The sequence below is a fragment of the Monocercomonoides exilis genome (genome assembly GCF_001643675.1).
Source record: "Monocercomonoides exilis strain PA203 chromosome Unknown scaffold2-2631571, whole genome shotgun sequence".
Lineage (NCBI taxonomy): Eukaryota > Preaxostyla > Oxymonadida > Polymastigidae > Monocercomonoides > Monocercomonoides exilis.
In genome coordinates this window covers 701,730-727,017 of record NW_027150547.1, presented here as the reverse complement: position 1 = coordinate 727,017, position 25,288 = coordinate 701,730, and the positions used below count along the sequence as shown (strand labels likewise).

The 25,288-nt window shown below is 40.1% G+C and overlaps 1 protein-coding gene across 1 annotated transcript; it reads left to right on the top strand.

Annotated features, from left to right (window-relative positions):
- Positions 1–187: 187 nt before the first annotated feature.
- Positions 188–25,276, top strand: MONOS_6647 (putative Phosphatidylinositol 3- and 4-kinase; the record flags this gene model as incomplete). The annotated part of the gene is made up of 3 exons (XM_067876893.1): positions 188–4,187; positions 4,635–16,130; positions 16,275–25,276. 3 exons carry the CDS (start codon positions 188–190, stop codon positions 25,274–25,276), a joined length of 24,498 nt encoding a protein of 8,165 aa, XP_067735676.1.
- Between the last annotated feature and the right edge of the window lie 12 nt (positions 25,277–25,288).

The window sequence follows — 25,288 nt, the reverse complement described above, 5'->3', positions numbered from 1 at the left end:
AATTTTTCTAAGGACATTTCAATTATTATCCGAAATTGTTCAGGAAAAAATTTTTCATCTATGTGCATCAAGCCAACCAAAAGATACGGAATCAATCAATTTAAACACATCCGCTTCCACTGATGAGAAATCAACGCTAACAAATTGCTTTCTTCCACTGAGAACTGTGGGAGAAATTACCGAACTGATGCAAACGGTTCTCGAGCTTTTATCACAATGTTCACCAAGTTTTTTTGATCAATACAAGCCTCCCTCGATGGATGAATTTCAAAAAATAGAAGAGAAATCAACAAATGAAAAATTAGAACAGAACATTTTTAAGGACACTGTTTGCAAATTGTCAATAGAGTTGCATCCAGAACACTTGTGGAAGTTACTTGTTCCTTCGTTGCTTGTTTTGATACGCACAGCACCTGTAGCTGTTAAATGCTGTGCAATTAAATGCCTCTTAGCTTTGAACGGTATTTGGACAGATGAGCTAGATAAAAATGCTTGCGCAACTGCACAGCCTTCAAATCAACAAGCTGAATTTTCTCCTAAAGCAACACGAAAACGAAACAACGAGACAAAAACAGCATCTTTGTTTGATGAACCAGAAATGCCGACTCGTATCTTCAATGACGTTGGTGAATTTTTGTCATCTCCAACATTTTCACCGCATCTATCAAAGTATCAAATGGAAAACATTATTAATACTCTGATGGAAGCTGAGTTTATAATGGCTCAAAAGGATATTCGGTGCCGAGGAGGAGAAGGTGATTGGACAGCAAGTAATAATTTGGCTCAGAATACGCAAATTAATGAAAAAAGTCAAAACAATAAAGATCGAGCGGAAAGTGATAACTCAAGCTTAACGCAACAAGAAGAAGAGCTGGATGCTGAAAGCTTCATTGAAGAAGAAAACAGTTTTTTCGACAAAAATGAAGGAAAAGAACTCGAACTTACAGATGCTTCGATTACACAAAAAGATACGCCTGCACCTTCAAAAATTGAGCTTGAAGCTACACTTTTTCTCCATCAGCTCCATTTGATAGAACATTTTCTTTCACTGTTTCTTCACCACTGCTTTAAGCAGAATTCAGATTTAAAATCTTTCTCAGTTTTCAGCCATTCAATAAACAAGCTGAATATGATTATGTTTGTTTGCCTTTCGTTATCTCGAAGACGTAATTGGCTTACTCGAAGAAAATGGCTTTGGTGCGATGGAAATGGAAGCACAAATGATTACTCGAAACTTTTGTTTTGTGTCAATTGTGCTTTGTTTGCTGATGGCAATGAGAATGGTCTTTATAACAACACAGACAATGCCAGTGATGTTGACAATGAAGAAGCTTCCAATGGCTATTCAGCAAATTCAAAAGATTTTGCACAAAACTTGGAAAGAAGCCATCAGAAGCTAAAGCGTGTCACAGAAGATGAAAATCAAACATTGAATCAACAAGACGATGCACAACAACAGGTTAGTGATCTGCAGAAAAAAGAAGCGAAAGATGAAGTGCAACAAATGCAAGATCGATCAGTTACATATGACAACACGCCTATTACAGACACAATCGATTCATTTGATATTCTTTTCTTTGATTCAATGAAAAATCAGACATTTTTTCGGCAAACACTTTATTCATGCAAAGATGGAGTTATTCGTGCGAACAGTTCCTTTTTAGCTTCTGCTTTTCTTTCATCTCAATCCATTTTCACCACAAATCTTCTTCTTGATTGCTTTTCTTCGATTTTATCAGAAGGCTTTTCCACTGTTTTTATTAAGAACCGCATACATTCACAACAATTTCTAACCACTCCTTTGTCTCCTTTCTCTGTCACATCATCGTATTTCTCTTCTTCATTAAACACAAAATCACTCTCAAGCCCGTCACCTGCCTTTTCATTCTCATCCCAGTCTTCACTTTCACCTTCCATTTCACCTTATGTTCCATCAGACACTTCACTCCTTTTTAATGTCAGCTCTTTATTTTTGCTATTATCGGATTCAATTTGTTCTGTTCATCTTATTCCAATTTTGCAGTCGCTCCAGACACCACTGCATCCACAACTAAGTCCCCAAACAAGCAACCTGCAACAATCAATTCAAATGTCGCCTTTACCAGCTGCTTCGCAATTTATGACCGCGGAAACAGTCGAAAAATTGACTTTTGAAAGTCAGTGCTCCTCACCTTATGGAAGTAACATTTTCGATTTTAACTCCTTTCCCCAGATCTTTCAGGAATCTCTATTGGAAAATTGTGAATTTTGTAATCCTCCAAGAACGCTTCACAATTCGCTTATTGATTTTCAATCAGATGCAAGCAATGACAATGCACTGACTCCTAGCAACACTCTAGTTTGCCCAGGAGCAAGCATTTCCTCTCTGACAGCTGTTGCATCCACATTGAAAGTGACCAATTCATCATCTCCAATGATTCAGAATATGAATGAAGAAACTTCAACGAGTATAACTTCAAATAAACCCCTTATGAGCGAAATAACCGAAACCTTTGTTCTTTCAATACAACGACTTGTTCAAACAGCTGAATCAAAGCTTTCATTTTTGAATGCCACGATACAACTTTTTGAAACTACATTAGATGATAAAGATTTTATTTCTGACTTGGAATTTTATCTCTCATTGAAGCATACAGCGCAACCTGAACAATTACCAGCAGATTGTCTTTCATCAGACGAAAGCACATTCCCGTTTTTCTCTGCTCCATTGTCTTCCTCTGAAAATATTGACTGTTCTTTTCGGAATAACATCCCTTCATCTGCTGATGCTGCACAAGTTTCATCACTAACGACCGCATCAACTTTATCCACTGCGCCCACACTTCGAGTGGCAAGCATGTCCTTCTCGGGAATCTATTCCCCTTCTTCATCTTTGAAGCTTCCTCCATCTACTCTTTTTCCTCCTTCAGTCGAATCACCAAACGCGCAATCAAAATGTCCACAAACCGTCAAAACTGCACAAATACCCCCACCACTGTTAAGACCTTGCACATCTTCTTATTCTTTAACGTTTCCTTCTCCTGGATCATTTCGCTTGATCGAACAATTTGCCATGCTTCTTAATGTCGTTCATTCATGGCTTGCTTTTTTTTCTACTTTATTTTCGATTTCTATTCGGCAGCAGCAGCAACAACAAAATGACGAACAAGAGAATTGCTTTTCATACAATTTATACGAATTAATTTTCCAACCTCTACTTTCAACAAAGCAAAAATCTAACAACAGCAGAAATTCTGATCGTTCTTTTATTTCTTCTGAATACAACACTGCGTCAACATCAACATTTTCTTCTTCAAGCAGCACAAATGACAATAAAGACTCATTTTCAGAGATGAAAAAGGAGATAATGTCATTCGTATCATTTATGAAAGCGACTGACTTTGGTCGCATATATTTAATGTCTTCATTCAATAAAGCTGCTGTTCTTTTTTTACATCTTCTTAGCAGTTTAATTTCTCATTTCCCCTTTTCACTTTGCGAATCTCTTGGATATTTTGATTGGATTGTTTCGTTCTCTGCAACTGTTATTACTTCAACACAAGTGAGTACATCTTTTGATATGTGGAATTCTGGAAAACAATCTGCAACTTCATTTAACCAGACAGGATTGACTGAATCGTTGTATTCAGTCCCTTATTCGCAGCTATGTGAATCGTTTCTGACTCAAAAGCTTCATTCGCTCCAACAGCTATCGTCGGCAGCATTTGCCACATCTTCAGCCAATAATGATGCAATTGCAAGTCAAATAGATACAAACACTGATTTATCAAGTGCCGATTTGAAGACACAAACCTATCAATTTTTATCTAGATTTATTCATTTGCATCCTTTTCATTCTCTGACCTTGACATGTCTGACATGTTTATCTCTTGTTCCACCAACCTCATTTCCTTTATCTACGCAAGAATCCTCTTCTTCAATTTCTACGAATGAAACACATAAACAAAAATTACTAACACCTCCAGCATCAGGCAGCACCGAGCAGTTCCATTCGCCTTCAGAACTCTCGTCACCTTCATCTGCGCACTCTCCTTTGCCTCGGAAACCGAAAGTGTTAATTACAAGCTACCGTCATTCTCCCGCCCCTCTAAATATTGATAGCGGAGCATCTTCAGCATTGTCGGATCAAGCAACTAATTTGCGAAATGCGATCTCTCCAAAAATGCAATCTCAGCAATTGAAGAAAGGTATTAACAGTAAGTCAAAGCAACCTCATAATAATGGCACAGATGTTTATACAAACAGACTTTATCAAACGCATCTTATGCAACTTTTTGCTTCTCATCTTTCATTCCAAATTATGAGTGATCAATTGTCATTTAGCAGTTGTGAACGAATTTTATCATGCAAGATCAAAGAAACATTTTGCTCTGAAAAGAAGCATTCATCGAACAATTGCATCTCACCACCACGTTCGGAAATCATTTTTTCTTTAATCAATTTACTAATCTCTATTCCTTCACACTCATCAATCAGTTCGTATTGTGCTCAGCTTATTCCTCTCTTTGCGCCACATTTTCCTTTCGTTTCTCCTCCACAGCTTCATTCTCTTATTTCAACACTCGTCTCTTTTCCCTCTCTTTCTCTGATGACACATTCTCTCCCTTTATCTTTTCTGACAACTAAAAATTCAGATCTTCCGTTTAAAGGTCTGCCGCCTCTACCTATTTCACCACAGTTATTACCTTCCATTGCATTGACGTTGAACATTCGCAGTCGCATATTCAACAAGCACCCTCGTCTTCGGCACTTTTCAAATGAGAGTGTTGCATCTTCAGTAGGATCTATTTACTGTGCGTTTTCCTCATTTGAACGACTGAGCATAGCGGAAGACACTGTTATGAAAAAGAAAAAGAACGATTTAGATGATAAAATGAGAGCAGATGATCAGAGCACAGTTCCTCTTCGCCGGTCAAATTTCGAACAGAAACAGACTCACAAACAGAAGGTCAGCTTAATTGCACTGGCAGAATCAACTTTTTTCACAAGAACGATGGACACGAATACAGAAATGCTCTCTTCTCATTTTTTGGATGCTTCATCATCATCATCTTATCGATTGACTCCAATGTCTGCTTGCAACACACAACCAAATTCATTGCCTTTGGAAACAGTTAATCGTACAACATCCGCAGTTGGCTCTTCGCATTCCTCACACCATCGAAAAACTCAGTGTCCACGTGGAGAGAAAAGGCACATAGGCAACATGAAGTTGCAAGAATCTTTATATGCAATTGTCGATGGACCACAGCAAGCACAGATAACACCAAACAAAGTCAGACTTACACAATCTCAATCGTTAGGACAACAATCAACGCAGCTGAATAATTGTCTGAATTGCGAAATCTCTACACCTTTTTACAGATGTTCTCATTTGTTTGTTCCGAAGGCGCAGCAAAATCCATTTTTGGATGATATTTCATATTCATATAGTAAATCTTTCTCTTCACCGTTTATCTCTTTTTTTTCGTGGATGGATTGGATTCAGCAACACAACCCTCTTTCTTCTTCATCGTACAGTCCATCAACTCTTCTTTCAACTGCCTTTAAAGATAATTCATTTGTTTCATATGGTTCAGCTTGCTTCGAAAGTGACTATCAATCAGCGCTCATCTATCTCATCTGTAACAACTTAGATATTTCTATTCCTCATGTCGTCGCTTCTGGTCCTTGTCCTCTTCTTCTTTCTTCTGTCATTTTTAACGACGACACTTCTCAAATACAATCAGCATCTTCGTCTTTTATGGAGCAAATAGATTCATCACAGACACGATCTGCAATGAGCAGCTTTGATGTGACTTCGCAATCAGCCAGCCAGTCTTCTCAGCCAATAGCTTCAAAGGGATCTCAAGCTTCACAACAAGCAAGAAAGAATCAACAGTCAATTGATCTTGATTCATCGTCTCAATTGCCAATTTTAATATCGTCTCCTGTTCCTCAGCAGCTTTCTCTCCAATCTCTCATTTCTCCGATGCTGCTATCTTCGCTGGATACACTCTCATCTTTTTATTCATTGGAAGCTCTATTCACAAAATCATCACGTGGAATCTTTTGCACCAATAAATTTGCCTTTTTATCGTTCAATTCAGCAATTTCATCAGGTGTGATCCCATTATCTTTGAAGCAACCTCTTAATCACATAAAGTGCACATTGTGCCATCACCAGCAGAATTTTAACGATTTATTTGCTGAAAGCGAAATAGCGATGCCACTTTCTTTTGATTCTTCGTTACTTTTTCATCCACTTTCTTCTGTGAGCAAACAAAAGCATTCATCATTGCAATCTCAATCACAACGCTTCAACTCAAATTCGACTTATGGAAAGCGTTCGTCTTCTCAAATTGATGACATATGCCAAAGTCCCTATAATAGAGCTTCGCAGAACTCTTTTTATTCATATGGCTCACTTTCTGTCTCACCTTCAAACGATTTTTCGTCGGCGATTGCTTCGACCACAAAGAATTCGCAGACTTTAAAGAAAGCTCTTTCAAGAACAGAATCTTTTTCAAGACACAAGCATCAGCATTCGATCCATCGCCGCTTTCAGACGCTGACAACAACAAAAGGAAGAACATCTCTTTTGAATCGTTTCTTCGATGTTTTTACACCCCAACAGTCTGAATGCTATTATTCTGGTCATACAACAGGAGATTGCCTTGTAGATTCCACGTGCTTCATGGTGAAATCATCACGCAACTCAGAAAAGTACAGACACAAATCAGAACTTCAAAGAAAAGCATCATCTTTTCACGAGCGTTCAACTCCAAACAGAACCGAAACACGGCAAAGTCAGTCGGTTTCGCGGACAGTTCTCTCAAAGCACTTTTCTCCCCTTCGGATGTACTCTTCTTTTTTGTCACTTTTGGCATGGTCGCCTCTGTTTTCGCTGATCCAGCCGATTTACGAGACATCTGTCCGTCGCTCCTTTCTCCTTCATTCTCTCCCAGCATTTCTGATCCACGCACCACTTGGCGAGCTGATGGAGCATCGTTCTCTGCTGAAATCAGCCTTATTTTTATTGTCTGATGCCAGAGATCCCGTCGTGTCAGCTGCTGCAAAACTTTTTCCTTTGTTTATTCAACCTCGTTACGCTCCGATTGGCCTGATGTCGCTGAGAGGACGAACTTTTGAAAAAAGGAGTCAATTTGCATTCCCTTTGTCACCAACTAGTGAAAAGAAGCAAGACAATGACTCTGCGCGAAAAAGCCCATCAAAGCAACAGACGAGCAAAATACCTCCTTCTCCATCTTCATTTAAGTCGCCTCAGTCTTCTTCTTCGTCTTCTCCAAGAAGAGAACCGCTTGCACGAAAGAACTCCAATCGACTGTACATGCTTCAGCAGAGATATAAAGAAAGAATGTCACAAACACAATCGCCAACTCAACAATCTCCACAACAGCTGTCACCAAGAAATTCAAACGATAGAACACTTGATTCGAATCGGCCAAAGCCAGCTGCATATTCTCCAGTGACGGAACGGAATGTTTCGGCATCACCGAAATACCATGAGCATTCAGTGTCATTTATGGAAAAAATACGAAGTGACTCATCAATATCATCTCTTTTTATGCCATTTCATGTTGGAATTCGATTTGTGAAGTCTTATCAAGTGTCAAATGGACTTTCAAACGACGAGAAAATGACAGCTTTAACGACTTCTGGTGAAGCTTCAAGTAAATGTTTAAAAAACATAAACAACAAAATTTCTGCGTATTCTTATCAAAATGGATGGGCAATCGTGCCAACCATTAACTTAGACGAGATTGTTGAAGAAGGAGGACAAAATTCGCTACAACAGTCAAAATCATCTGAAAGGAAAAATGAACAGTCAAATTCCGGATCTCGATCAGACACCGATTCGCTTTCTTTCCACTTTAGTCTTTCTCTTTCGCCAGACAAGCGATCTTCCATCCCATCCACAATCTCTGCAACGCCTTTGCCTGCTTGCATTCCGTCATCGTCTTCTTCGACAGTCTCTTCAACACAGCAAGTGACGCTTGCCACAGCTGCTTCAATTCAGTCATCTCTCATACGCCTCTTCAGCTCAGAAGGGCCTGCACTGAATAAGCTTGAAGCATCGCCAGAGAACAGACTGGCAATGAACCGTGCTGTTCGATTGATCAATGAGACAGAAAAACAACAACAGCAACAAATCAAACAACACAGTAGAGAAGAAAGAAGTGAGAGGGGAATTTCTTTCAGAGTCAAAGTGACACGCAAATCAAGTAAAAACGTAGAAGGCAAAGGTGATGACAAAGGAGAGAGCAAAGAAGCAGGCAAGTTTTCCGAATCATACAACAAAAAAATAAGTCTTTCTGATGAATCTGGTGATGAATTCGACGAAGATGCCACAAGCGACGGAGATTCTGATGATTCAGTTGAAATTGTATCAAGTGAAGTGATGGCAAAGCTGCTCAGTCCCAAACATAAACCACTTCGCCCACCGCTTCTTCTATCTCCTCCACCAGTGTCGAAGATGATTGCCTCGGGAAAGCAAAAATCACTATCAGCAATCATGACAAGCACTATTAGGAGCATGATTGATCCGAACGAACAGAACACGACATTGAAGCAGCTGGTCAATGGAGACGAACATGATGAGGATGTGGATGACGACGAAACAGGAACAATTGAAGAAGGCGACGCTGCCGATGGAGAAACCACAAGACTTACTCGTTGCGGTGAAGAAGACAACAGAGAGCTTTGGAACAAAGATAAGTTGTGCTGCTCAATAGACAGGAAAGAAGATCAATTAGCAACAAGTGCTTCAGACTCCGAGAGATCATTAAAACAACGAAAAAGCGCAGAGCCTCTTCAAACTTCACTTTCTAACAAAGATCCATCCAAAGCTTCATCTGACTCAACAACATCTCCTATGTCACAGCTAATGACAAATGCAGGCAACTCACTTAACGCACAACAATCGGTCTTTTCTGTTTCAACACCAAAATTGCCTCGGGCTGTTCTTCCATTCCAAACACCAGAAACAACTTTTGAACTTGATTGGTCTTCGACTTCAGCAATTGGTCCGTTGACACAGCAGCCTCTGATGTCCCAGCTGTTCAATATCAATCCTTCAACATCTTCGCATCCTGTGTCTGCTACAGGAACGCCTCTTCATTTGTCTGAAGGCTTTTCTCCCGTTCAAGATCAGCCAGGAACAACTGCACAGGCCACGTTCCAGCAGAGATTAACATCAACCTCTGCCACTTCTGTCCCGTCTCTTTTTTCTCCTCCTGTGGATGATTCTCAGCTGATAGCGCTTGTTGGGCAGAATGGAATGGAAACGAAAGATATTTCTGAGAGTCAAAGTGTGAAACCTTCGGTGATTTCATTGCAGTCTTCTTCAACTGGCGATGTTCCTTCGATTACTCAGCCAAAGCCATCTCCATTAAAACCAATTAATAATTCAATTTCTTTCGAGCAGTTGACTCAGCAGCAGATTTCTCTTTTATCAACGCTTCCATCATCAGTATTCACTCTTCATTACACACTTGCCCTTATTCTATTCCCTTCAGCGCTTATCAGGAAAGGTGAATCAGCATGGTCAACTGCAGTGATTTTGAAGGCTTTAGAACAAAAAGAAAGTAAAAATCAACAAAGGAAATTGAAAGAACAGCGCAAAAAAGGAAAGAAAGGAGGCTCAGCGCATCGAAAGTCTTCACCATCTCAATTGGTCTTTTCGCCTCCGCTGAAAAAAACATCTTCTTTGGCAATGTTCAAGAGAACAACTTCTTCTTCTGGTGCGGCAGCATCTTCAACTTCATCATCAGCAGCATTAAAGACTTCGAGTTCATCATCTTCTTTACCATCTTCGGAAATCGATGCGCCTGCATTTTCGACACAAAACGATACTTCTTTTCAATTTCACTTGCCAAATTCACCAAAATCACTTTCGTCATCGATCATGTCGAGTCAACGGGAATGGACAGACACAACTGGATGCAGCATTTTAATACGAAGACTTGTTGGGATTTATGAACTTGTGCAAGAAATCAGAACAGAAAATGCAACTTTGCTTGCCAAAGATGAACAATATCCACAATCTCCACATTCAATTGCTTCAATGATAGGCTCTTTGGGGCAGTCAATGATGAACTGGATGCTAAGACAGTTCTTAACCGTTCAGTTGTTTACAAAGTTTGGCAGCACACAGCAGAATATTAATTATTTTCCTCCTCTTCTTAATCGAGTTCCAACATGGCCTGTTCAGATTTTGAACAAAAAGAACAAAAAATCATCAACAAAAACAGAATTATCAAACAAACACCACAGTTTATTTCAGCAAAAGTATCTGCAAACGGTGAAATCTCACACCCAAGAAATCACAAAAACAGCACGCATTCAGACGCAAAATGATCCGTTTGCTGTGTCTTCAACGCCATCTTCTGCTGCATCTTTTGCATCAAATTCAATTGGCCTCTCTTCTTTTCCCTCGCTCACACTCGCAAATTCAACAATGAAAACACCGCTTGTGTATACTCCTGCTTCTCCCTCAGTTCTAGAACGAAACTCAACCAAAACACTGCACGGATTGAATGGAAGAAAACATCCTATTCAACCATTGTCCTCATCACATTCGTTGTCCGAAAAGCTTTCAATGAAAATCGTTGATTTGACTTGTGACTCAAACGACGAAAAACCCGAACAGAGTTACTCTGGTTCTGCATCAACACTTCCAGTTTCACCATCATTAACAACATTAACTCACTCCCCAATCTCTCTTGCAGTGTCACCAAAAACTATGTCCACTCTTCAAGCGCCTCTTTCTCGGCCAACAGCCACAATGCAATTAGCACCAAGCAGTTCATTTTCAATATCATCGTCCAATTTTTCTCCATCTCCTTCTGCTGAAGCTTCTCCGATGCTTCCTTTTCCATCTTCCACAACAACCACAAATAATACCAAACTGCCTTCAGCTATCAATGCAACAACTCAAAGCACACCAAAGAAGCGCACATTGGGGTTAAAATTGGATTCAAAGGGAATTCGAGCAAGTGGCTTGACGAAAAAATTGCATGACACAAAAACGATTGCTTCATCTTTGGCTCATTCTCCTCAAATAGTCACGCAAACATCTTCTTCAACAACAGCATTACTCGCCAACTCTTCTTCATCACATTCAACTTCATTAACGTCACATTCCATGCTGCATGATGTGACTGCATCACCTAGAAAGCGGGCTTTATCACCACTATCACTTGGAACTTCACAAAATGCCTCCTCTTCCACGTACTCGAGTTCGCTTCCAGCTATCTCTCCAGCAGCACTTACAAGAAAGCCTTCAATAAATGAGCTTTACAATGCATTACAAGCGAGCCAAAATAAAGTAACTTCTACCGGGATCGATGTTGGAGATCTTAATTTGACTATGCAGAAGAAGAGAGGCGCAATTGTTGATTCTCGTTTATCAACAAATAACATCAAAGGCGATTCTGCAAAATCCGAGCAAGGACAAGCAACGGTTAAAGTCCAGTATACGAAGCACAAAATGATTTCAAAAGAAAATGGTGATGAAGTAATGGATGCTCAAATGAATGCAATTTCAAGCAACGATGAGATAAAGAGAGGAAAACGAATTGGAATCGAGATCAGCAGTCTGAGTGAGAGTAGTACAGAAACAAGCGGGGAACTATCATATTCTGAAAGCGATGAATACACAGAAGCGACTGCAGATGCAGACTCGACTTCGAGCACAGAGCAGCAAATAGAGGAATTAAACAACAGCTGGGAATGTATGAATGTCCTGATGAGCCCACTGCGCGTTTCTCCTTCAAATTTTTTCACTGAATCAAAAAGTGATGAAGATGACAGCATCATGACCGTTGGCGCTGCAACAAACATTCTTTCAATAATCATTTCGGAGAGATCGAGACATTTAAGAGTGCAAACGGACAGAAACAAGGCACAGAAAGCAATTTCAGTGCTATCCACATGTTTAAAGAGAGATCTGTTTGAGCATTCATCTACCTCAAAATCCCTCTCATCTCTTGTCAGACATCCACTTTATTCGTTTCCTGTTTCGTTTGTCGAATTATTCCTTTTGACTTGTCTGAAGGACAAAGACACAGATGTGCGACGACTTTCAATTGAATCACTGGAAAGTTGGGCAGAAGCAATGGGGCTTGAATCAGTTGAGTTATTACTTAGTCCCATTGAGACTGCTGTTGCTGCATTTGTCGTGAAAACAATGACTGAAGATTCAATAGACACAACACTTGCAACAATCACCACAAAGAACCAAAAATGGGCAGAGTTGATTTATTTGCTTCAGAAGTTAAAGCCTGAATCTTCTGCTTTGAACCAGCTTCAAAAGCAGTTTCGCCAACAGAAAATGCGCTTTCTTTCTGATCCATTTTCCATTTTTATGCACTTCTCATTCAGCAGCGAATCTTCATTGCTTTCTGGTGAATCATCAACATCTTCATTCGGATCTGCTCAAATGCAGAATGAGTCTGAGGAGCTCAAACGTATTAAGCCAACAGAAATTGCACCTTTGTTTTTTTTCAGCTGCTTTTCATCTCCTCAGCCACCACCTCTTCTGTGTACCATTCCTATTCTTTGCTATCACACTACTCCAAAGGATTATTTATCATCATTCTTTCCTTCAGCTCTTGCACAGTTGTTCATTGAGTCTTTGATAGAAACACGAGAAAGACGATTTGCTGAGCGGAAGCAGCACTTCCAGGAACAAGAAAGAAGCGCATTGTGTTTGGCTGTTGGACAAGATGATGCAAATAATTCCTCAAAACAACAGAGAACGGCAACTACTGGCACAAATACATTGCCATCTTCATCAACTTCAGCATCACTGCGAGCTCAATCTGCAAAAGATAATGTAGCAGCTGAACTCACAAAACAGAAGGCAACACCTGCGCATCAAATGTCAAAACTCACTTCCTCGCTTTACACAGATTCTGCAAATCCAGCAACTTATTCGCGCTTTTTACCAGAAAAACAACAGAATCCATTGAATACGCCAACTGTGAATTCTGAAGCAGGGCCTCAAGTATTGACACAATATGTGTTTCCAGATTATCTAATCCTTCTTTCTCAAATACTTTATCCGCATCCATTGTACACTTCCTCTGCCTCTTCGACTCTTCCGCAGTCATCTGCTCAGGCAACACCAAAAGCATCGACATCAACAACAACTGCACCTTCTCCTCTGACAACCACATCTATTTTTGATTCAACATCAGCTGAAACTGTTGGAAATGGATCACGAATGAAGAATGCACAATCATCAGCTCAGACCAATACGAGCTCTGCAACAGCAAGTTCTTCTTCAGCAACGTCTTCAACGTCATCTTCTTCTTCTAGTTCTTCGGCAGCGCAGCAAACTTCAACACCACAGCAGAATATGCTATCTCATATTGAAGCAGATAAGAGACGTACCATCCACATGATTGCATCACGAACATTAATTATTGAGAATCTTGCGCTATTCACATATTCTCTAATGACGCACCCAGATGAAGCTGCAACAAGATTTGCAATATCTTCACCAGCTCGATTTTGTTCGCCATCTCCAACTAACAGGGCACATTCTTTTGTTGAATCACCTCCAACATCACCTACACGCACGCTGAATGTGGTGAAAACACCTTCAAGACCAGAATTTCAGTCTCAAACTCGATTTTCTGATGAACTTCAGATGAATTCGATTCAACCAGAACCTTTATCATCATTGGGAATAGATTTTATTATGACCACTCTCGGAATATCATCATTTTCAAGCTTTTTTGGGCTTGTTCAATACCCTCTTTTGGAGCATGTTATAATGGAGATTGGAAAAGCTAGCAGGGAAGAAATGTTTAATTTTGACATTGATGAAAATTCTGATATTCAGAATAAATCATCAAAAAACACAAAATTGTCGTCTCAGAACTCTTTTTCATTTTCATCATTTTCGTCATCAAAACAATATTCGTCTTCTTCAACATCAAGTTCTTCACCGCCATTTGCCACTCTTATCCGAATTGCTGATATTTGCTTCCAGCAGACAGAGCTAAAACGCACTCAGCCTACTTCTCCTCCTTCCTCTCACATAACCTCATCTCCTTCCTCGCCTTCTGATTCAAGTTCAGCCTCGAGTTCTGGTTCAGCTACCAATGGCATGATGCCTTCAGTTATTTCGTCGACTCCTCGCTTCACATTCTCAGAGAGTCCAAATATGTCTGCTTTTCATCCGTTCCCGCGTCCAATGACCGCAGCTGGACAGGTTGGTTTGTCGTCACCTCGTTCTTTGATGCAATCTCCTTCTGATGTTCTGCAGTTAAGCTCTTCTGCTATCATTGATCTCGATCTGTATCTTATGGCTCCTGTTCTTTCGAATGCTCCGCTGTCTTGTTCTGTTCAGGCATATTCGGCTGCAGTTGCATCTGCCACTCGCACAGGAAAAACACATCCATTTTTGAACCAACAATTCAATACAACAGCTGCTCTTCCACATAATTTAAGGACTTCGTTCTCTGCTGAGTCACAAGTTGCTTCACAGATGCCTGTATCGCCTACGTTTTCTCAAGTGCAAAATCTCAACTGTGCTCAGTTTGAAGTATATCGAGAATTGGCCTTTGTGCAATCAGCACCGTCTGTTCTGGCTAATAACTTCGACCCTTCTTCAGCTTGTCTTGTTTCTCACTATTTGCAAGGCAACTTTCTTCATGTTGTAGCCTTTTTGTCTTCTGTTCTAAGATCTTCTTCACTTGACAAGCAGCTTATTGCATTTGATGCTCTTTGTGCTTTGATACCGCTGATTTATTTGAACAATTCGATGGTCGAACGAAAAAGACCAGATGAAAAAGAATCGATTGAAAAAAATGAGCATTCTGAAACAATTAGGACAAAAACCAATTTGGTTGAAGACGATGAAGACAGCGACAGAATGGACGAAGTAGTGACTTCAAAACCGCAGCACGATTCGAAGCATCTCAATCCTCAAAGTCCGGAAGATTCAGAGACTGATGAAGGAGGAAGAACACGCTCGACAGTTGCTGACGGAAAAACAAGTAAAGCTGATGGAGAGAATAAAAAAAGAGGACAAAAGAAAGTGATTGCAGACAAAACTGAAGCAGAAAATCTAGAAAAGGCATCCGAACATCTTTATGAAGAAGATGATGAAATCATAATTGAGACGAGATCAGGAAGAAAAAGAGTGAAAATTCGAGAAGTGCAAAAAGGACGAGGAGCTGCTAACAGACACAAAGTTGATGAAATGAGCAGCAATGAAACAGGAAGATCGCATTCAACAGACGACGAAGATGTGAAAGAGCACGAAAACGAAGCCGGCAAAGTCAAAGCAGAAGCGGATGAAACAGAAGCAGGCAAAAAGACAAGGGCTTCTTCGAAGCGAGGAGCAGCTGCAACGTTAACGCCAAGCAGAAAAAGAGGAAAAGGAAGACCAGCACGCGGAAGAGGAGGAAGGGCAAGACGCAAGACGAAAGCAGCAGCAACTTCAGCATCATCAGCAGAAGAGCAAGAATCGCTATCTTCACAAGATATGGCATTTAAGATACCTCAAACGACAGAACAGAATGCAGCATTACTTCAACAGACTGAGAGCAAACAGAAAACTGCACTACAAACAGGGATGGGTGGATTGTTAGATACTTCTTCTTCTTTGCTGCCGGATGCCACTATTCCTGTTCCTTCATCTTTATCAGCTGCAATACCAGCAACACTTGCAGCCACGATTACTTCTCCATCTCCACAATTTGCGCCTCCGCAGGCTCTTCCACAAAAAGCAATACCAAAAGTCTCTGTTATCACTGAAGACACAAATACAAAGGCAGTTGCACAGCCTGCAGCAGCTGGAGCTTCTTCTGTCTTTTCTCCTCCCATTAAGAATTTGACTTACAAGAGTGAATCGAATATAAATAATCAAAACATGAACGAAGCGATCCTGCGCCAACTTCAAGAACATCCACAACAAACTCCATTGTTTCCGCCCAGATCAACTGTCTATCCTCCATCGACTTCTGTTTTGCATTCGAAATCGTTGTTTTCTCCAAATGTTCCGTTTCAGCCTGATCGCTCTCTTTCAGGGTTGGAGAACATAACAATTCCATCAATAAGCACATTTGTTGAATCATCGCTGCCTAAACTGCTTGCGACACTTCGTTGGGCATGTACTTCCATTTTTCATCCTTCGTTTTTTGAGTTTTCTTCAAAGCAACACTCAAAAGAACCTAAATCATTTGTTTCAGATAAAAAAGTGCTAAATGCCAGTTCTCAAGGGAATAAGGGGTCTTCATTATCTTATTCATTTTCAGACGAATCATCATCGACCGATCAACAAAAGCTTGAAAGTAACGAACTTTTCCTACGCCATTCACTTTTTCTTTCAGCTTGCCAAACTTACAGAACTTTGATAATTTCTCTCTCTCCTTCCCTTTGTTCGCCATTCATTCCTCAGCTTATTGGAGATATTCTGCCTTTGCTCATTACAATCCTTTCAAACTTGAGAGAAGATCCAGAAACACTTTTCAGTTCAAAAGACGGAGAAGAAACAGAAAGTGAACAACATTCGCTCAGAATTCTTCGGCTTATTCAGAACCAGTTCATCCATTCTCGTCAGGTTCCTTTTCTTTCTTCACAAATAAACGCTCAAAAGCAACGATTAAAAATGGATATTGAGAATCAGGCATATGATGAACCGAAAAAACAGGAGCAAACTTCAGAGATTGCTGCAATACTTTTCAAAAAAAGATGCAAAAGTCTTCTTTCTCTCTTTTCACTACTTGTATCAATGTTTTGGCCTCCCCAAAGATTATGTGATGCGATTTTAGCACAGAAAATCTTAATGAATCCAGAAATCCACGAAACAAGCGCTGTCACAAATTTATCAACTCTTTTGTTAGAATCATCATCCATGCAAAAAATACAAAAAGTGCAATCATCATTGTCAACGCTTCTGTTTATAGATCCTTCTCAATTTAATCTCTTACGCACAGTTTTGAAACCAGATTATGCGCTTGTCACTTTATTTGAAGTACCCTATCTTCCCTTTGTGGACTCACCAATTCAAAAAAATGCTTACCAATCAAACAATGCATTGGATGTTTCACATGACCAAACACTTTCATTCCATGAGCTATTTCTAAAGCAGTTGCCATCGCTGCACATTTTCCATCAATTTGTATTTATTGCCAGAGGACTAACACACGTTTCAGCTTCTGTTAGACTTCTTTCGCTTTCTCAACTTCGACATCTGGTCATTCGTCCAAACCGCTTCTTTTTCTTTCGTGCTCTCCTCCAAATTGCTGAACAAGAAGGCGGAGGTGCTCCAATGAAAATCCCTCCGTCAATTGAAACCATTCTTCAAGCATATCAAAGAGTGAAAAATTCGTTGCCAACTGCATCGCAAGCATCTTCATCAGTAACTTCAGATTCTTTCATTGGATCTCCTTCTTCATCGTCATCTTCTTCTTCGCAGACTCAATTGAGTCAGCTTCCACAGAGTACCAATTATCAAGCTCAGCTAACTGTACTACATGCTGAGTCATGTACATATCTTTTAAGACCCATTTGTGGTTTGCTTCTGCAGCTTTGCGATGATGAAAATAGAGATGTTCGAGAAGCCGCTGCTGAATGTTATGGAGAGTTGGGCGCAATGAATCCAACAGTACTTTCAATATCAAAGCTATGCGCTGAGGAGTTTATTGCAGATGTTATCAGAGGCTCTTTAAGTCTGTATGGTATTGCACTTAATTCTAAAGAGCATACTTGGCTGTCTGAGCTTCCATATTCGTTAGTGAATATTCTTTCCACACCAATATCAGATCCGCAATCGGGCCAGTCATCTTCGAGCAGCTCCACTCCAACTGTAACTGCATCAACTTCAACAACTGCTTTAACTGTTGCTTCTTTGCACGAAAGAAGACATCGAGAAATGAAAATATATCCAATTCCAGATCCTCCACAACCAACTGTGCTAAACAGATCATCTACTAATTCGACTCCGCTTGCTGCCGATGCGAATGCCGATGGGCAGCAAACAAGACATTCGGCAAAAGACAGTTCAAACACTTATGCTCAGAATCAGATCCAGCCTCAAAGGGGAATGGAAAATCCTGTAATTATTGTGAGCAAAGTTAACAATGAACAACAATTACAAAAGAAAATTGAACAAATCGAAGAAAAGGGAGCTATGAGTGAAGCTGTGGCACATTCAATAAGCTCTGTTATGAAATCTTCTTTGTTTTCTACAAATTCCTCAAAGGCACAGAAAGAGATATTTCACAACAGTGCCCTTGCAATTGCTCTTGTGGAACTGCTTGCTCCTCACTACCGCTCATCAACAATGGACGAAGATATAATTGGAATTGCTCTCCAAAATCTTCTGAAGTTTGATATTGCCAATCACAGTATCGTTGAATGCCCATTTTTCAACCCTACAGCTGCAACTTCTGCATATTCCGCAAATCGATTGGCAAGCTCGAAGGATTCGACGGATTCTTCAAACGGAACTCGCCAAAATTCAATGAGTGCTTCATCTTCTTCCAAAGATCAAGCAGTGCAACAGCAAATGAACCAAGCTGGATCCCGCACCAGAGGAGATGTTGCATCATTTTCTCTATCAACCAGAGAAAAGAGCGATTCTGTGTTTCCTGTGTTTGACTTCTTATCAAAGTCAAATCAGGGAATAGTAACACTCTTACGCACATCAAGGTATTGTGCAAGCGAAGAATCAACACAGGCTCTGCCATTGGGAAATGTTCTTGTCTCTTCATTTGCTCCCGAAAAAAACGAGATGTTGTTAGAGAGATCAGGTTCTATTGCTAATGATGATAATACTTCTTCATCCGTTTCGGGATCTTTGCCTTTTGCCAGCAAGAATATGACAATTCGTGATGGAGATGTGACTCTCACAACTTACACTGATGCTCCTTCTAAAAATTCAGAAGCAAATCAGAACAATAATGAAGATGCAAGTTATAAAGGAGTTGGAATTCTTTTGAGTATTCGAAAGCAACAGCACAATCATCGCCAGTGGCTCAATCAGTGGGCATTGAATATTTGCCGCCGTGCACAATTTTTGTTGGCCCCTTATGCAAAGATACCTTCTTCTGCTGAAGCTTCACTGGTGTCTTCGCCAATAGCAAATGGAGTAAATGAAATTCATTTGAACACATCAACAGCTATCTTATCAGACGAGCTTGTGCTTCATTCGCTTCCTGTAAAATTACAATCATCCTTATCAACATCACAAATTAACATCCCTTGTGCGCCATTCTCTCACTTTGTGTTTCAAAATCCTTTCGAACCTTCGCGACCCACTCGGCGCGTTGTTGATGGCAGTCCATGTGGACCACCGCTGTACAAGCCATCCTCATTTGTTTCCTCAACTCCATCGCCATCTTCCAGTTCTTCTTCTCACAGGCAGATACAAGCTCCCACCCTTCAACTACCTCCTCCTTTACCATATGATCAGCCCTGGTTGTTTGGCCCACTGCTTGTAGAAAGGGTGAACATATTCAAAGCTTGCGAATATACTATGGATGTACCTGAACTTGCATCTTTTCTACTTCCTTATATGATTCAAGCGGTGGTTCTGTGTGGAGACGAAAAAGATATGAATGCACTTGTTGATGAAGTGTGTGGAATTCTTAAAATGACTCTGTACAATGAAGACGAAGATCGGATATTGAACTGGATGGCAAAGCAAGGACAAGCATCAGATAGCATGCTGAACCATTGTGCTTATGGAATGCCTCTTTCATCGTCATCGTCATCATCAGTTCTTGCAAAGAACGGTTCACAAACAAGTTTAATTGTATCAACACTTTCATCGTCGTCTGCTTTTTCATTTTCTTCTTCTCAAGTTCGAAAAGTTAGATGCGAAGGAGAGGTGATCGTGTCTGCACAACTGATATTCTCATTGCTTGATCAGTGGACGTCTTGGCTCAGGACGCGGAGTTTGCTTTCTCCAATCAGAACGAGAATGAGACAGTTTTATGAACGAATTCCACTTTTGCTTCTGACAAGAGCAGCAATTGCATGTCATGCCTTTCCAAGAGCTTTGTTTTATTTGGATCAGCATCTTCGCATCATTGGTTACACTCCTCGTTCTGATAAGAACTTGAAGGGCTACTCTAACGAAATATCCACACTTCTTCAGCAGATTTATACAGCGCTTGGAAACGATGATGAGCTGCGGGGTGTAGCTCGCTTGAGAGAGTCTACTTCAATTTTGGATGAAATATCTGACAATTCTGTGAAAGCTCAATGGAGAGAGGCTTCTCGTGGATACGATCAGCTGCTTGCATATGCACGGACAAGTCAATCGCTCTCCCCGCGATATTCTCCTTCAGCATCAGCATCAGTAACATCTTCTTCGACTTCTGATTTAGCGTCTTCGAATCTTCCTGTTTCAGAATCAACTTCATTGATTCCAGTTCGTTCAACGCAAAATGTTTCGAAAATTGAATCTCTTTCTTCACCTTCCGCTTTTTCATCACTTGAACTTAAGCGTCCAAATAGAACTTCATATATAAATGAGAACCATTCTTCGTTTTCTCAGAAATGGCGCTTACATGTTCTCTCAACATTACAACTGGAATATCTAGCAATGCAAAATCTTGTGTACTTTACTGCTCACTGTGGTTTACTAAGATGTTCATTCCAATTGGGACAGTGGGAATCAGTAATGGTTAACAGTCGCAGTGCGATAACTCCTGTTAGCTCTGAACTGAATGGTCAGCTGAAGCAAGTGGAGTCAATGAATGAAACATTGAAGATTGAAGTGAAAGAGAGAAGGAAGAGCTCATCTGAAGTTCAAAGATCATCATCTTCAATCCAACATAGTGAAGTTAGCAAGCAGAATATTTCTGAACAAAATACTTCTTCGAGTGGTGATTCTCAAAATCAAAAGAAAAAAGATACAGAAGCAAATAGGGAGAAGTTTATTGATCTGACAACAGCCTCGCTTCATTTGCTATCTTCAAAGCTGGCTGATCTCAATGCTGAAATTGAGAGCACTGCAATTCAGACAACATGGAGAATGGGGCAATGGGAGCGCATTGAAAGCAGCGATCTATATCATTCACAAGAAGAGAGACTCAAACAAAAAGCTGATAGTGGTTGTCAATCTTCTTCAGTGCCAGATAGCCCTGTGACATCAACCTCAAACATTTCTTTTGAATCTCTTGTTGGACTTAGCATCAGCGCAATGGCCTCAATGAACAATAGTCTATTTAAAGAAATAATGGGACAAGCGCACGATGCTTTGCTTCCTCGAATAACAGCATCTGCTAATGAAACATACTCTCGCGTTTATCCAGATTTGGTTCATCTTCATGCTCTTCATGATATTGATGTTGGCCGTAAATGGATAGACAAACTGTGTTTGTGGATTGAAAAAAGAATTTTGAGTTGCCTGCGCTCGTCGGTTTCTTTTCAAGTTCAAGCTCAACTTTCCCCAAGTTTAAAGCAACCTTCAACTTCCATATCAGCATCTTCTTCTTCTGCTTCAACACTGCTTTCTGAAGAAGACACTGTTTCAATTACAGATTTGCCATTTTCGCCATGGCCCGAATGGACAGAACGCATGAAGGTTATTCACCCATCATATTCTGAGCTGGAGCTGCTTCATTCACTTAGTCGAGCTTGCATGAAGATAGCAAATGAACATATTCATATGTACTTTGATCTGATTAACCAGTGGATTGCACTTGTTAAAAGCGAGGAAGACAGCGAAGAACAGCGTCGCAAAAGAAGGATGCGAGAAATGGAAAAAGAACCAAAGAACAGAGAGTTTGAAGCAAACAAGCCTTCTTTTAAAGAAAGAATCATGACACAAGAAAATGATATGAAAATGGTCGATGATAACAAAGAGAATGGAGATGATGAAGAAGATGACGTTATTATTGTTGGTTCTTCTTCTTCATCTTCAAATCGTAATCCTATCGACATTAGCAAAGCTCAATCAATAACTTATTACACAAAGACTTTTGAGCAGGACACTTTATCTTTGATACGTTTGCTTGGGTCTTCATCGGCTACTTCTGCTTTGCTGAATGTTGAATCAGAAATAATAACACTTCTTTTTACTCATTCTTCTTTGTCTGTTGCTTCCTACGAAGAAACCGCAAGACAAGCACGGAAAGCCGGATGCTTTGATGCTTCGGCTGCCATGCACACTTTTGCATCAGTGGAGATTGAGTCGTTGAAGTCGCTTCAGAATACATTAAATTCTGTGAAAGAAATGAAAACTCGCTCGAGCAATAGCGATCTTACCAAAGTGTTGTCTACGACTTCCTCAGAAGCTGTATCAAATGAAATAGATCAAAGCATGTTTCCATACTTGGCTGCATCATATTATCATCCTTCATCGTCATCTCATCTTGCATGCTTTCCGTTTCCACAGCCTTCCAGCTCAATTCAAATGTCTTCTGTTTCGCCTTCTGTTCAAAAATTAAGTCACAAGGGAAAGCCTCAAGGATCTCTTGATTCTGTGATATCTTCTCTTGAATGGACACTTTTACTTGAAAAATGTAAATTGCTTGTTGCACAGAACAAAGAAGAAGTTGCTGCGACGATGTTGCAAAATGATGTCACAAAAAGAGAAGATTTAACCCAAGCCAATATTTTTTCTGCGCACAAAGTCAAAAAAATGATTGTTCCGATAATTTCGAAAAGAGTTAGCAATCCCAGCTTGCTAAGTTCGATGTATCTTGATGATGCCAAGAGTGCTAGTGTTTTCATTAGAGCATCTCTTTTCGCTGCGAAGTTGTGGGAGAAAACTGGAATGAGACCAGCTGATGATATTAGAAAGTTTCTTGGAAAAGTAATTGAGATGAATCCAAGACTGGAAAAAGGCCATTTTCAATTAGCTCAGTTCTCATTGAAGACTTGGAACGAAATTAACGAAAAGCTGATGCAAATGACAGGTAGATCAGTTTCAAATTTTGGAGAAAGAGAAGGAGAGAGAGGGAAAGCATCAGAAGGAAAAACAAAAAGTGGAAGAGGAGTTGAAAGAGACTCAAGGCGAAGAGACAGAGAAAGAGAAGAAATTGAGGAGTTAGAAAAAGAGAGTCGGCTCCATCTTCTTGAAGTGGTGAAAGAATTATCCATTACTTTAATAAATGGAATAAAATATCAGCGCCATGCAATGTCACTGTTACTGAAACTTATGATGACATATTTTATTCCAGAAATGCAGAAATATATCGAATCAATTCCTGTAATTCATTTTTATGATGTGCTTTCACATTTAATTTCTAATCTCAGTTGTTACGATAAAACTCTTGCCTTTTTTCAAAGTGACATTATTGCAAATGTTCTGTCAGCGTATCCAATTCATGCCTATTGGTACGCTCTCACAATATTCGAGCCTTTCCAGCCAATAATTCCTTCGAGCACACAGCCTCAGCAGCTGCTTCAAGGCCAATCTTCAAGTTCTTCCGCCTTTTCTATGAATGCAGGCACAGGATCTGTAATGTTTACAACAGCAAATGGGAAAATAAGTGCAGCTTTAGCACCGCAGCTCGCAGCGCAAAGCCGCCAAGTTCCGGAAGTGCAAACAATGTCACGAGAAGAAATAAAGAAAGTGATGCAAGAGAGACAAAAAATCATTATTGACAACGTTAGTAGAGTTGTTCATCGAAGTTTTATTCAATCGAAATGTTTAGAGATGCAGCAGCATACAAGCTCATCAACAAATCAGTTTTCTTATTCTGCAATGAAAAATTATTACGGGAGTCAAATGGCAGCAATATCAGCGCCAAATGATATTAATCAGCTTCCGCCTGTTCCTCAGATCCCGCCAATAAAAAAACCTTCGTCGCGTGTTTCGCATTCTGTCCCTTCTTCACGTGACTGCTTCAATCCGCAGGACATTCAACATCCGTGGATTGCTTTTCAGACCGCAAGAAATATTCTGTTACAATTTTCAACTCCAAAAGAATATTTTGAAGGACCAGAAAATCAGAAGAAGCGATTGAGCAGTGTTCCGCTTGCAAAGTTTATGCTTTCTCCAACGTTACGAATACCCCTGGCAATTCCAACTGCCAGAAATCTTTCTATATTGCCAGGTTCTTATGTTTCTGCTCGTCCAGCTTGTTCACAACTTATGCAAACTTCAATTGAACAAGACCAAAAAAGTTTATCAAAAGCACCATCTGATTGTTCAAGTATTGTAACTACTTCTTCATCATCGAGTTCTTCTTTAGCTGCCTCAAATTCATCACAGCGTAATCAGTGGAATATCCTTCGAGGAACATCACTCACACAACAACTCGTAACAATTCACGGATTAGACAAAACAGTGGAATTTCTTCAATCAGCAATGGTTCCTCGAAAGATTGCATTTGTGGGAAGTGATGGAAAAAGTTACATGTTTTTAGTGAAGTCAGGAGATGATATGCGAAAAGATATGAGGCTGATGGAATTCAACTCGCTTGTTAACAACATGCTGGAGAGTGATGAAGTTGCTCGCGCAAGACATGTGCAGATGAAGACTTATTCTGTCATTCCTGTAACTCGTTCATCAGGGATGTTAGAATGGGTTCACGGACTAGCTGCTCTTCGTGCAATTGTAAGTGATCTTTATCCAAAATATACTGGTTATACTATTCATATGTTCTTTGATATCTACAAAAAGAATATCGATTACGACCCGAAAAAACCAGAATCAATAAAGGCTCTTCTTTCTCGAATTGAACAGTTTACACGATTGTGCCAACTAGCATCTCCTGTTCTACATGAGTTCTTTCTCTCAGAGCGTATTGATGTTTATGACTGGATGGAAATGACAGCAAATTTTGTTCGTTCTAATGCAGTGTGGTCCATTGTTGGATATATTATTGGGTTAGGAGACAGACATTTGGATAATATTTCTCTAATTGGCACAACTGGTGAGGTCATGCATGTTGACTTCAGTCTTCTTTTTGATCGAGGAAATCGGTTAAATGTTCCAGAGATAGTGCCTTTCAGACTCACCCAGAACATGGTTGATGTATTTGGTGTTACTGGAGTTGAAGGGTCGTTCTCATGTGTGTGTGCAATTGTGTTGCGTGTGCTAAGGAGAAATGCAGATTGTCTGCTGTCTGTGTGGGAATCGCTCTTCCATGATGCAGTGTATGCTATGCCAACGGAGATTATCACCACAGAACAACAAGTGCGGGTGATTATGGCACAAATGAGGACAAGGCTGATGGGAGGCATGTCAGATGCTCCTCAAAGCGTTGAAGCAAATGTTCATTTTCTCATCAGCGAAGCAACTGCGCTGGAAAAACTATCAAGAATGTATTATGGATGGGCGGCTTGGATTTAAAATTAGAAAGTC